Source organism: Tenrec ecaudatus, chromosome 14, assembly GCF_050624435.1.
Source record: "Tenrec ecaudatus isolate mTenEca1 chromosome 14, mTenEca1.hap1, whole genome shotgun sequence".
NCBI classification, from domain to species: Eukaryota; Metazoa; Chordata; class Mammalia; order Afrosoricida; family Tenrecidae; genus Tenrec; species Tenrec ecaudatus.
In genome coordinates, this window is record NC_134543.1 from 4,973,712 (window position 1) to 4,988,217 (window position 14,506).

General features: G+C 50.9%; 1 protein-coding gene across 2 annotated transcripts in view; it reads left to right on the forward strand.

Annotated features, from left to right (window-relative positions):
* The first annotated feature begins 3,681 nt into the window (after positions 1-3,681).
* The window catches only part of EVL (Enah/Vasp-like), a 132,272-nt gene continuing 121,447 nt past the window's right edge, over positions 3,682-14,506 (forward strand). The window contains exon 1 of one of the 2 annotated variants that reach the window (XM_075530790.1): positions 3,682-3,985. In XM_075530790.1, the coding sequence (XP_075386905.1) occupies positions 3,981-3,985 (5 nt within the window). In that variant the 5' untranslated portion in view covers positions 3,682-3,980. The remainder of the gene's footprint in view (positions 3,986-14,506) is intronic. The other variant, XM_075530792.1, reaches the window with a different exon arrangement.

Sequence of the window (14,506 nt, forward strand, 5' to 3'; positions counted from 1 at the left end):
TTCATCGGCAAGTGCTTCAAGTCCTCCTCACTTTCAGCAGCAAGGTTGCTTGCTTAGCGTAGGCTAAGCATAGCGTAGGCTGTAAATAAGCCTTCCTCCAATCCCGATGCCATATTCTTCAACATATAATCCAGCTTCTCTGATTTTCTGCCCAGCGTAAAAAGTGAATTAGTATGGTGAGAGGGTACAACCCGGAGGCACCCCTTCCTGATCTTAGACCACGCAGTGTCCCCTTGTTCTGTTCACACAGCTGCCCCCTGATCCACACACAAGTCCCTCATGAGCACAGCCTAGGGTCCTGGAATTCCCTTTCTTCTCGGGTGCATCCCTGGTGTGTTATGATCCACACAGTCGAACGCCTTTGTGCAGTCTATAAAACAAACGTAAACCTCTTTCTGGTATTCTCTGATCTTCAGTCAAGGTCCATCTGACATCAGCAATGATATCGCCCATTCCACATCCTCTTCTGAATCCGGCCTGCGCCTCCGAAGCTCCCTGTCACTGTACTGCTAGGACCGTTGTTGGATGATCCACAGTAAACAGCGACTCGCACGTGATATCGATGATATTGTTCTATAACGTGAGCATCCTGCTGGATCGCCTTTCTTTGGAATGGGCACAAATATGAGTGTCTTCCCGCCGGTTGAGTTTTTCAGTTTCAGGTATGTTGAGTGTATGATGTGCTTTGGGTTTTCTAATTTTAGGTCTTTTGCACATTTCATTATAATATTTGACTTTGTATTCGTGAACTGCCCTTTGAAGTTTTCTACTCAGCTCTTTGACTTCATCACTTCATCACTTCCATTTGCCTTAGCTACTCTATGATTAAGAGCAAGTTCTGACATCCACTTTGATTTTTTTTTCTTTCCACTTTTTAATGAACTTTTGCTTTCTTCATGAATGATGTGGTTTGTTGTTTTTTTAAATAATGTTCCTGATGTCCTCCCATAGTTCAGTAAGTTTTGTCATTAGTTTTCAATGCATCAAATCTATTCTTGAGATGTTCTCAAAATTCAGGTGGGAAAGACTTACGACTGTATTTTCACTCTCATCCACCTGTTTTAATTTTCTTCAGCTTTATCCTTAACTTACATATGAGCACTTGATGGTCTGATCCACAGTCAGGCCCTGACCTGCTTTTAGCTGCTCATATCAAGCTTCTCCATCATCTTTTCCCAGGGTACAATTCTCACTCTCCACGGGAGACCCCAGTTCCAGTCCCGGCCAGGAACCTCACGTGCCTAGTCTCTCAGTGCAGGCTTGCATGCTGCTTCGTTGCTGAACAACTTTAACATCTCCATTGCTTATTATTCCCTTTAGACCCAACCCCCAAACCCACCATCACGTTGAGCCAATTCAGATTCTTAATCACTGCCACCAACTCACAGTGACCCTGGAGGGCAGAGTAGAGTGCCCCTTGTAGGTTTCTGAGAGGTAACTCTTCATGGATACAGAAAACCCTGTCTTTAGGGGGAGGCGGGGGAAAGGAAGTGGGTGTTAACAAACCCAGGAACAAGGGAACAACAAGTGATCCAAAATCAGTGGCAAGGAGGGTGTAGGAGGTCTGGCAGGGCTGGATCAAGGACAATGTAACCGAGAGGAATTCCTGAAACCCAAATGAAGGCTGAACATGATAGTGGGACAAGAGGAAAGTACAAAGAAATAGAGGAAAGAAATAGGAGGCAACGGGAAATTATAGAGAGCTAAATGCAGACATATTCAGATGTAAATCTATTTATATACAATGAGGGGGAAATGGATCTATGTACATATATTTATAGGCTTAATAGTAAGGAAACAGATGGACGGTGGGCCCCTAATCAAGTACTCCCTCAACACAAGAACACTTTGTTCTAACAATTTGGCAGTCTGAGATGCTCACCTTCCTGGAACGATCACTGAAGACAACGGGTGCAAAGCAAATGTAGTGAAGAAAGCTGATGGTGCCCGGCTATCAAAAGATATAGTGTCTGGGGTCTTAAAGGCTTGAAGATAAACAGGTGGCCATCTAGCAGAGAAACAACAAAGCCCCATGGAAGAAACACACCAGCCTATGAGATCACGAGGTGTCAAAGGGATCAGGCATCAAAGACCAAAAAAGTCATAGCATTGTGAATGAAAGGGAGTGTGGAGTGTGGACCCAGGGCCCATCTGTGGGCAATTGGACATCCACTAGCAGAAGGGCCGCAGGGAGGAGACGTGCCAGTCAGGGTGCAATGTAGCAATGATGAAACACACAACTTTTCTCTAGTTCTTTAATGCTTCCTCCTCCCACCCCCCTGCATGATCCCAATTCTACCTTACAAATCCAGCTGGACCAGAGGATGTACACTGGCACTGATAGGAACTGGAAACACAGGGAATCCAGGACAGATGAACCCCTCAGGACCAGTGGTGAGAGTGGCGATACGGAGAGGGTGGAGAGAAGGTGAGGGAGAAAGGGGGAACAGATTACAAGGATCTATATATAACCCCCTCCCTGGGTGATGGACAGCAGAGAAGTGGATGAAGGGAGACTTCGGACAGTGTAAGATATGTCAAAATAATAATAATTTATAAATTATAAAGTGTTCATGGGGTGGAGGGAACGGGGAGGGAGGGGGAAAATGGGGAGCTGATACCAAGAGCTCAAATAGAAAGCAAATGTTTTGAGAATGATGAGGGCAACAAATGTGCTCGACACAATGGATGTATGTATGGATTGTGATAAGAGTTGTATGAGCCCCAATAAAATTACTTTTTTTAAAAAAAAGAAAAGAAACCCCTTTCTCCCATGGAGTAACTGGTGATTTTGAACTTCTGACCCTGCAGTTAGCAACCCAATGTGAACGCCTGGGGTTCCTATTCTGATTCATAGCTTTCTGAGAACGTAAATCTTCACCAGAGCAGACAGCCTCCCCTTTCTTCTGTAGAGCAGCTGGTGGGTTTGAACCACCACCCTTATGGTTAGCAACCCCACAGCACTACAAGGGCCCCTTTCTCTTGACGTGATTCACCTGTTTGCATGACAGAGGCAGAGCGTCTGTGGTGACTGAGAAAGCTTACGGAACAGGACCTGGTGTGTCCTTAATTAAGGGGTGTGAGATGACGGCGGGTGTCGGGGGTTTCCAGCCAGCATTGAGGCTCGCGGAGATTTAGGGAGCGTGGGGATTTTAAGAGGAAATCTGGACGACCTGCTTTGTGCTACGTGATGGCACTGTGATTGATTGCCGGCAGGGGAGGGGCCACATGCCACAGGGCTCTCCAGAGGCGATACCTGGTCCCAGTTCTGCTTGCTCCAAAAGACCAGGGTCAGGCCTCGGTGACCTCGGCCTAAAGGATGCCAGGAGCGCTTGTGCCCAAGGGCCCGAGCCAGGTAAGAGTCCTCTTCGGGCCACTGCACACCTGTGGGTGCTCCCTCTGCGGTCTTGTGTTGCTGGAGGGAGCGGAATGCTCCAATGGCTCCCGGCGCCCCGCCCACCAATGCCACGCCCCAGCGAGCCTACCCTTCTCCTCAGGCCCCGCCTCTCGGGGCCCCGCCCACCGACCCGGACCCCACCCCTCGCGATCCCCCGCTCAGCCCCGCGCCTTTTGTGTGGAGCTTCGCCGCTGCGCGCTCACGCACCCCTCAGCGCGTGCGCGCAGGTTTGGGGGGCGGGGCCCGCGCTCGGACACGTGCGCGCGCGCTCGCCCGCCGTCCCCGGCGCGTGGGCTGAGGTCCGCCCGCGCGCCCTCCGCGGACCCCGCGAACGCCCCTCCTCCCGCGGCGGGGCCGGCACGCGCGCACTCCGCCCGGGCACGCGCGCCCCCCAAGATGGCAGGGGCCGGGGCCCGGCTGTCAGGCGCCGCCGCTGCAGCCCGGCCCCGCGGCTAGCAGCCCGGACGCCGCCCGAGAAGATGCGCCCCCGCTGCCGCCCGCAGCCCAGCGACACGCGGAGCCGCCGCGCCCGGGCCCGGCTGCCCCACTAACGCCCGCGCCCGCCTCCCGCCCGGCCGCGACCATGAGGTGAGCCCCGCCGCCGGCGCGCCCGGCCCGCCCGGCCCAGTCAGGCCGACGGCCTCGTGGGGCGCATGGGGGTGCTGGGGGACGCGGCCTGGCAGCTCGCGTGGCGCGCTCTCCGCCAGGGCGGATGCGCATGGACAGGGGACCCTCCCCCCACCTTTCCGCAGGTGTGGCCGCGCCAGGGCGGGAGTCTGGGACCCGCCGGCCCGAAGCCCCCACCCCAGCCCTCGCTCTGGGGGTGTTGAGCGCCTCCTCTTCGGTTCAGAAGGTGCCCCATTTCGGCCTTCCCCGGAAGGAGGCTCTGGCGAGCACCACCTCCCCACTGCTCACCCCTCCTCCCGCTTTCCGGGCTCCTTATCCTTTCTTCTGGCACCTTGGTCAAAAGCACAGCCCCCAGCTCAGACAAGGTCCCCCTGAATGTCTGATCCAGCCAGACAGCACTGCCTGTGGGGGTATCCGGCCTGGGGGGAGGGATACCCGTGCCAGCCCCCAGCGCCCCCATCCTCATCTCTGCGCCCTGTGCTGACAACCCCTCCCGAGTTCTGCAGTCACCCCCACCCCTGGGCTCGCTGGTTTCGGTGTAATTTTACCTTCTGCGTCGCATGTCCTGAAAAGGACCGTGTTTACTGGTTCTTTCTGCCTGCCTGGGAACTTTACGCAGAAGAATGGGAGCTAGACTGGGATTCCTTTGTGTCTGGCTTCGTCCCTTCAAGATGTCTTTCACATCTCTTGCATTCTTCTGTAAGGGTGGTTTGTGGGTTTTCTCGATGGTGGCCTATTGTTTGACTGCAGCAGTATCCTGTTCTTGTCTTGGCAGACTTTTGGGGTGTCTCTAGCTTTGGGCTATTAAAAACAGTTAGGAATGGTCTCTGATGCCTCCTGATGCCTGCCTTTCCGTTCTGTGTTAATCCAGCAGTGGACTGTCTGGATCAGAAGGTATGCCTTATCTTCAGCTCTAGTTAAAATAACACCCAGTTTGCAAAGAGGTTGTACCTCCTTTGCGGGCCATGGGCAAGTGCCCGAGTGGTCCTGTTCCTCCACGTCCTCATCAACACCTGATGCTGTCGGCCTCCTTCATGTCAGCCCCTCTGGTGCCTGTGGAGAGGTATCTACCTGCCTGTGACCAATCCTGTTGTGGTTTCAGGGTGCAGTTTCCTGTTGCCTAATGAAGAGGTGTATCTTTTCTTGTTTGTTTGCTTTGTTTTATGAGGTGCCTGTGCAAACTTCTTGCCTCGTTTTCTCTGGGGGCTTACCTGCTTTTTTATTTTCTCCCTGTTTTTGTTTTTGCACTCATTTGTGGAAATTCTAACCTGAAGTCAAGAAGATGGTTTCCCGTTCCTGTAGCATTTTCTATAAAAGTCCTCATTTGGACGTTCACACGAGGATTGACAACCCACGTGGAACTGATTTCTGTGGAAGGTGTAAGCTCAGAGTCAAAGTTCAGGACTCAGCTGGCTAACCCACCACTCAGCCAGCGGGCCAGCCAGCGCACCATGGTGGCTTCCATGTCACTGTCAGGCTGGAAGCTGTGCCATCAGTATTTCAACTACCAGCAGAGTCACCAGGGGCGGGCTGGTTTCAGGAGAGCGTCCAGACTCCCATGGGCTAGGAACAAGGAAGAGGCAGCCCTCATCTGAGGGCCTAAGCGCTAAAGCCTAATGGACAGCAGCACAGCACTGCCTGATCGTGCTGTTGCCCGTCTGCCAATCAGTTCTGACTCGCAGCCCCCAGCGTTCATGAGGGTTTCAGTGTCTGACAAAGTGTGGATGCTCTCCATAAGGCTTTTGGTGTTAATTCCTCTGAAGTGGACAACCTGTTCCTTCTTTGTAGTCCGTTCTTAAATCTACAAGGTTCACTGAAACCCGTCCACTCCGGGTGGCCCCGCTGACATTAGAAAACACAGCGGCACAGCGTCCAGCATCCCAGCAAGACACATGGCACCGCAGTCCCACACACTGCCGGGCAAGTGGTGGTGTCTGGTAACAGCGCCGGAAAAGGAGCCCCTCAGATCAGCAGGCTCAAGGTCAGACACGTGGCAGGCTGGTGCCACGCTTGGCTGTTTCGTCTGTTGAACATTGGGTTGCTCCTAACCACACAACACAGGGATATCCGGGAGGTCCAGCACCATTTACTGAAAGAGTGTCATGTCCACAGAGGTCACAGTGTCACACCTGCGGCTCTTCCTCTGGACCTGAACAACACTCCCTGGTTCCCTTTCTTGCAGGTCTGTGCTTGACCTTTTGTTGCTTGACCCTTAGTTTGCCTGTATGTTTCTGAAGAACAGCTTTACTGAGCTACAGTTCGTGTAATATAAAATTCACTCTTGTGAAATGTACAAGTCGGTGGTCTTTGCCGTGTTCAGAGTTGGACAGTTCTTGCCCCATCTAACCTTTGCACATTTTCAACCTTCAGTAGTTACAGAATTCTTGGTTTGCTCCCCGCCCCCTAGTATTTGTGGCCTGTAACTCATACAGAGAAAAGCAGATACCTGGAGATGTATAGCTCATCTCATTAGAATTAGAATTCTTGGTTTGCATTTCTCTCTCTTCTTTTTTTTTTTTTATCCCAGTCCTTCAAACATACCTCATTATCTTCTGACCTAGATTGTTTCGGTTAAGAAGTCACCTGCCGATCTGTTGTTCCTTTGAAAATAACTGCATTGTTTTCTGGGGTTTTCAACATGTCTTCCTTGAAACCAAGCATACTGGTCAGATAGAAGAGGCTGGGGGAACTCCCAAGACTGTCCCATAGTCGCCTTTCAGGCCTGGAGCTGAATTCACCCTGTGTCAGAATGACCAGCCGTTTAAGATCAGAAGGGCAGTGTTCATGCCAGGACAGAGTACAGAGGGCTAGGAAAGAAGAATGGGAACAGGAGCCATGGGAAGGAAGTGGGGTAAGTGAGGGCGCATTGTGGGGATTGCGATGGACGAGTTGAAATGAAATGGGATGAATTATTAGATGTAAGACTGATGGTCTGCAAACCTTCACCCAATTCGCAGTAAAAAAGTTTTTATTTTTAATGTTCTCTCTCTGGTTTCCAGTCATTTTTCTATGCTGCCCGGTATTTCTGTTTATTTATTTACCAGGATTGGACCTGTGGCTCCCTGTCTTTCATTAGTTTGGGATGCTCTCCGTCTTCAGTGCTGCAAATATTGTTCTGGTCCAACCTCGCTCACGTTTACCTCTGGGACTGCGTTCCTATGTGCCAGCTCTTCTCAGTCTGTCTCTGTGTCTTCTAACCATTCTGTTGTTTTCCATCTTTTTATCCTTCTGGTTTTTTTGTTTTTGTTGTATTTTTAATCCTGTGCATGTGCTCCTCGTTTGTCTTCCAGTCTATTAATTAATTCTTCCCCACCTGTGGCCCAGGTTTGGTGTAGCGGGTTATTCGTTGCGCTGCTGACCACAAGGAGGTTCCAAACCACCAGCTGATCCATGAAAGAAAGATGCGAATGTCTGTTCCTGTACAGATTCCCAGTCTGGGGAAACCTACAGGGACCGTTCTGCTTTGTCCTGTGGGGTTGCTATGAATTGGAATGAAGTTGATGGCAGTGAGTTATTTGTATGTTTTTGGATCTTTTAACTCCCACTTAGTTCTCTCTTTTTTCTTTTTAGTATTTCTGCTAACGTGATCAGTCTTGCCTTTGTCTCCTTTGAGGTGTTAAGCACAATTATCTTCAGGCCCGACCCTGGCAGTGTCTGAATTGCCCCTATGCAGCCCCCAGTACCTGTCTGCTCCTGCTGAGTGCCATTCACGTCAGTCTGCCTCCTTACATGCCTGGTGACTCATTTAATTGTGTGGTGGACACCATATCTCCCAGACTGTTTGTAGGAATTGTCTGAGACCTGAGATGATGCTCCCTCTGGCAGAGGGCCCACTCAGCGTGCTTCTGCTGGGCAAATAAAGTAAAACCCAAACCACTGCCATGGGGTTAGTACGGACCCTAACAGTCCTCCAGGACAGGGTAGAACTGCCCCGGTGTGCATCTCTGAGACTGTAGCTGTTTACGGGAGCCAAAAGCCCCATCTTTCTTCCACAGAATGGCCGGCCTATCAGATCGCAGCCCAACCCAGGGCTCCTGCCATCAGGGCGCCTGCCAGGCAAATGGGGGCATTTTAATCTGGGGCCCTTTCAGTCTGCTCTCGGGACTGAGAAGTTCCCACCGTGAGCTGCCTCCTCGAGAGCTCGTGCCTATTCAGGTCCACTTTATTCCGAGGGCTCAGGTTATTGCCCGCCCCTTCACCCCGACCCTAACCCCAAGCCACTGTGTGTCCCTTTGTACAGTGGGGAGAGTCCCCTTCATACAGAACTGGCGAGTAATCCACTTAGAAATCCACTTAAGGAGCCACCCACTGCCAGCCAGTCAATTCTGACCTATAGCGACCAATTCGGATAGAGCAGGCGCGGTGGGCTTCAGCTTGTAAACCCTTACAGGGCGCAGAAAGCCTCCTCTCTGCCCCGGCGAGTGCCCGGTGGTTGCCAACAGTGGAACTCCCTGTGCCCATTTAGGGAAATGGCGCCAAGCCCAGAGCTCTCCTCCAGGCCTCCCCCAGGTGCCTTTGGCTGGAGGGTGGTTCTGGTTGGTTTAGTCTGTGATAGCCGGGCAGTTAGGCCACCAGGTTATGGGCACCGGAAAGAACAGTAAGGCCTCATTTCCCAGGAGGCTTCAAAGAGTTCCTGGGAAAATTCTACTCTGTGCCCGCTCCTCTGGCCAGGAACTCTCTGAACCCCCTCCTGCTGTGTTCTTTTGATGGCTTTGATCAAGTTCATTGTAGAAGGACCTGGTGGATTCCTTTTACTAGGTGACTGATTTGCCCCAGTGGACATTGAGGGGGAGGGATGCAGAGATCAGAGGCAGGGAGGGTGGAGGGAATGGGGGAGGGCAGGGAGGTGCCGCTCTCATTTTTATGTTTATCTCTTCCTCCTGGCTTCTCGCCCTTCACTGGACTTGAAGAAGTACTATCCTCTGAAACGGAACCTTTAATATTTCAAAAAAAACAATGGCATCACTGCACAGTCAGTTCACACTCTTTGGAGTCAGAAAACGGGGGACCCGGGGCTGTGGAAACGCAGGCGCTAAAACAGTCCCCACAAACGAGTCACGCAGGGCTTCCTTTTGTTGGTTGCTCCGTTTTTTAATGCAGTTGTTTGTTTTTTTAAGCCTTACGGACAGTTTAGCACAGCTCTGTGGTGCAGACTGTTGATAGTTAAACATTATATTGACATGTGCTTCCAGCCCTCAGCTTTCCCAAATGGTCTTAACTGCGTTCAGGGGATCTGTAAGCGGCGAGCGTGTCTTCCTGCCTCTTTGTCATCTTGGTACAATTTGGATATTGATGGACGGTTTGGCTTCTTCCACCCTCTCTGTCATCCCGGTGCAATCTGGGTATTGAAGGACAGTTTGCTTCAATGATGAAAGGGCTGGGGCTGCTGGGTTTGTGGGGGTTTTTATTCTGCATTTTAGAATGAGCATAGCATATCATTCCTCAGGTAGATCATCTGCACAGTATAGAGATGCAGCCCCTGTCGGAAGTCTAAACTGTCCCCTCCACGCCGCTGCCCCATCTAGTGGGCCCCAGAAAAGCAAACAAACTGGCAAGCTGGAGAAACATTCGGTAAGCCAAACTGAAGACCTGACTGAGGCACACCGTGCCCACATGTTTGGGCAAGGACACACAGGCAGCCCTGTCACCCACGGTCTGCACCAGCTGCCACTGTGGGGCCACATCATTGCTAAATCTGGTGAATGAGGGAGGGGGGGGGAAGACATTCCTCCACATGTCCTAGGACGGCCTGCAAAAGAAATAGATCCGTGATCACCTTTTCACGAAGATGGTGCCGAAGGCAAAGAAGGAAGCTCCTGCCCCTCCCAAAACGGAAGCCAAAGCAAAGGCTTTAAAAGCCAAGAAGGCCGTGCTGAAAGGCGTCCACAGTCACAAAAAAAAGAAGATCCGCACGTCACCCACCTTCCGGCGGCCCAAGACCTTGAGACTAAGATGGCAGCCCAAATACCCTCGGAAGAGCGCCCCCAGGAGAAATAAGCTGGACCATTATGCCATCATCAAGTTCCCCTTGACTACAGAGTCTGCCATGAAGAAGAGCGAAGATAACAACACACTTGTGTTCATTGTGGATGTCAAAGCCAACAAACACCAGATCAAACAGGCTGTGAAGAAGCTCTATGACATTGACGTAGCCAAGGTCAACACCTTGATCAGGCCTGACGGGGAGAAGAAGGCATATGTTCGACTGGCTCCTGACTATGATGCTTTAGATGTTGCCAACAAAATTGGAACCATCTAAAGTGAGCCCAGCTGGCTAATGCTAAATATAAACTTTTTCAATATATACTCTTCTTGTCTTTGTCTTGTGTTCCGAGTGGGCTCCGGAGGAGCCTTGTAACAGCACACCTAGCTGCAGGGCTTGGGGGTGACTGTCATCCTTATTGCAGGGGTTGGCAAACTGTATTGCATGAGCCATGTGGCTCTGAGGGAAAATGGAAAAAAATAAAATTGAAAATTTTCTATTAAAGTTACTGACATAATGATTTAAAAAAAAATAGATCCGTGATCAGGAGTGGGAGGGTGTCTCGTGTGTGCGTGTGCATACGTGCGTGTGCATGTGCGTGCCTGAGCGCTCCAGGCTCCCTCTGCCCTGTGCGCGGCACACCAGGCTTGCCTCGGGGACGGCGTTCACCAGAACACCATCCCTCTTCAGGTCGTTTGCACTTTTACTGGTTTTGTGGTTTTGTTTGTATTAAGTTTCCAGTTTGTTTTACTTATTAATTCTTACATCACCGTAAGAAATTAAAACTGAGTTTTACCTTTGTACTTGTATAAACTCCCTGAAACCAAACCCACTTGATGGTGTGTGTGTGTGTGTACATTTGCATATATATGTATATATACATGTATATGAAATCAACATTGGTTCACACACATACACACCCACCACACAATTCCCTTGAAAAGGAATCTGTTTTATAAGTTGGCTGCTAGCCTCAAGGTCGGCAGTTCAAAACCACCAGCCACTCCAAGGGAGAAGGATGAGGCTTTCTACATCCATAAAGAACCACAGTCTCAGGATCTACAGGGGCAGTTCTGCCCTGTCCTAGAGGGTCACTGTGAGTCAGCCACCACTCAGTGGCAGTGAGTTTGCTTGTTGGTGTTTTACGACAGTTGGAGAAAGCTTGCAGTAGAATAAATATAAGTTTGATGAAGAGGCAGCTTACAATTTAGCAAATCCAGAATGAGGTTAAGTTAGAGAAACACTCTTCAAGCTGAGGTGAAAGCAGGCCTGAGAAGGGAACTGGCAGCAGTAAAGAGAGAATGCTTTGCCCACACAGAGAGAGCCCTGGTGGCATAGTGGTTACTCATTGGGCTGCTAACCCCGGGGTCAGCAGTTCAAACCCACCAGCCACTCCTTGGGAGAAAGATGAGACTCTCTACTCCCATCAAGAGTTACAGGGCACACAGGGCAGTTCTACTTTGTCCTATAGGGTCACTATGAGCTTCAGTCAACTCGATAGCAATGAGTTTGGTTTGGTTTTGTTAATATTAATAAACATAGTGTTCCCCCCCCAAAAAAAAAGAGTTACAGGGCAGTTCTAGAGGGTCGCTAGGGGTTGGGGTTCTAATCCTCCAGCCGCTCCTTGGGAGAAAGATAGGCCATCTACTTCTGCAAAGATGACAGCCTCCGGGACCCTGGAGCAGTTCCACCTCGTCCTGTAGGGCCCTGGGGACAGCACGCAGCAGCAGTATTTCAGTCTTCAGCATCTCGTGGTTGTAAACAGTGCCGATAAATAGCTCTGCACCGACATCTTCAGGTGCATCTTTGATAACTTCTTTGTCACGATTCAGCAGAAGGGTTTCCGTATTGCCAGAGCCATAACTATCAATCAGCTGCCAGAATGTCCATTTTCAACCGAGAAAAAGAAAAAAGACAAAGCTAATAAAAGGAAGTTTAATACTTGTCTTAACTTTAACCCCCTTCCAACAAAATGTAAAAGAGGGCCTAAAAGAAATTGAAACAGTGAAGTAAGGGAGGGTGACACACACACACACACACACACACACACACACTCCTTATTCATTCAGTGTCCGGCGTTCACATACAGAGAAGGCGAATATGACATTGAGAAAGGATGATAGGAGAAGAATTGATGCATTTGAATTACAGTGCTGGTGAGGAACGTCGGAAGTACCATGGACTGCCCAGAGCCCCCCACCAATCTGTCTTACAATAAGTACAGCCAGAATGTTCCTTAGAAGCAAGTATGGAGAAACTGTGTCTCATCTACTTTGGACATGTTTATCCAGAGAGACCAGCTCCTGAAAAAGGACATTGTGCTTGGTAAAGTGGAGGGACAGAGAAAAAGAGGAAGACCTTCTACAAGGACCAAATGGTGCTTTGGACAGGGGATCTCTCTGTAACTTGGAACGGACTCAACAGGACCTAACAACAACAACCAAATTAAACACACACCCCTGCTGGGGCTAACTCCTGGACTACTAACTCAAAGTCAGTGGTTCACACTCACCCGCCACACTGCAGGAGAAACATGAGATTGTCTTTTCCTGTAAAGAGAAACAACCGTGAAAACCTTGCACAGGGTCAGATGCACCAGGTTTGGGGAGGGAGGGGAGCTAAGAGTGGTGTAGTTCCACCAGATCACCAGTGGAGGGAGCCATGTTCCTGCGTCATCTACTGGTGTGTGAAGGTGCTTTGTCTTCAGGACTGGAGGAGCGGCGTCCCTCTACCGTGATGTTTGAAGTTAAAATGACCTTGTTAACTTTCTGAGTCTGGCTGCAGCTTGAGCTTTAGGGCCAGGCCGCCAGTATCCGGCCCTTTTAGCAACTAAACGACGCTGAGGAGTTGACCCCCTCTTTGTGAGCCTTCATTTTCCTCCAGGATCCATGGGGTTAACCCCGCCCCCTGTGTGGGGGTGAAATGGGACTGTATGCAAGTTCTCAGCTTGTGATGTTCCATGGAAGTTGACCCTGTGGGTTAAGCATGGCGAGGTCGGCCATCAGCTCAATCATGCTCGACAGTCTTGGAAGGGCTATGGGGCAGATCTGCTCTGTCCTACAGGGTCGCTGTGACTGGGAACCGATTTGGCACCAGTAGGGATTTCAGTAGGTGCCCTCTTCATACCCAGCAGCTTCCCTATGGGAGAAATAGGAGACTGCCTGCCCCCGTACAGATTGACAGAGACAAAGAAGACCCATGATGAGATGGACTGGCACAGTGGCTGTGGCTGAGGCCCAGACGTGGCAAGGATTGTGAGGATGGTGCAGGGTTGGATGGTGCAGGACCGGGCAGTGTTTCTGGTGAACCGATGTGATGACCCCTCACCACAATGACCAGTCTGGCTGAGGACCCTTCCATCGTTTCCCTCCTGTGATTCTGCTTCATGATAAGTGTTCTTGTCAACCTTATAAAGACAGGGACTCTCTCTGTTCATCTCTGTTAGATTCCTAGAGCCCAGCTTGGGGCCACAAGAAAGCCTGCGGCCCCTGATCTTCCACAGCCAAGACGCCAAGCCCTCCTCTCCTTCAGCAAGCAAGAGCTTGTCCTGTGCACATCGTGGGCGGTTTATGAGCCTTCCCCCAATCCCCATGATGCACTTTCCCACGGAGTCCAGTCCCTCAGACTGCTTGCTGAGCACACCGATTGAACAAGCATGGGGAAGTGGGGCGTGAGAGGTTGAACGCACCCAGCACACACCCTACCTGATTGAAACCCCCGCTATCCCTGGCTCTATTCAAATGACTGTCTCCTGGGCCATGCAGGCGACCAAACCTTCTGGCTTCCCCACTCTTGGCAATGTTTCCGTGGTTGTTAGGAACCGCACCGTTGAGCCCCTTCCACAGTCAACGGAGCACAAGCTGACAGCCTTCTGGGCTCCCCTGCGTCTAGCCCAGGTCCACCCGGCAGCAGCAAACGATCTGTCCAAAGTGTCCAAGATCAAAGGTGTCCGTTTGAGGACAGGTGTGATAGCAAGGGATTAGGTTAACTGGGCACTCTCGGGCCAGGGCAGGGGCAGAGCTTAACCTGTTACTTGCATTGAAGCCTGGTGAGACCTCCTGGTGCATCAATCTTGCATCCTTTTTGGCTCTTCACCTTCTGCTAGAGCTGGGCCTTGCGTCTGGTCCTATGACCTCCTGTCTTGTCCCGGGAGCTGTCAGTGGACCACAGCTGGTGGATTTGCTCGGCTGATGTCACACCTCAGTCTGTGCCCTCCACTGACTCCGATTCGTCCTCCTGCTACATCTTCCATCAGCGTCCATGTTAGGAGAAGCCCGATTGGAACAAAATTGGACTTAACCTACTTGTACAACTGTGTGCACCATAGCAGTCTCTTTCTTTAGACACACATGTAAGCATCAGTGGTCTTGCTTCTCAAGGGAACCTAACACAGCTGGGGTACAAGTGACCCGAGCCCTGGTGGCCCAGGCACTTCGGGCGCACAGGTGATGGCTGACCAGTTCATGGGGAAGACCAGAGAAGAATGTATGCACTTGAAC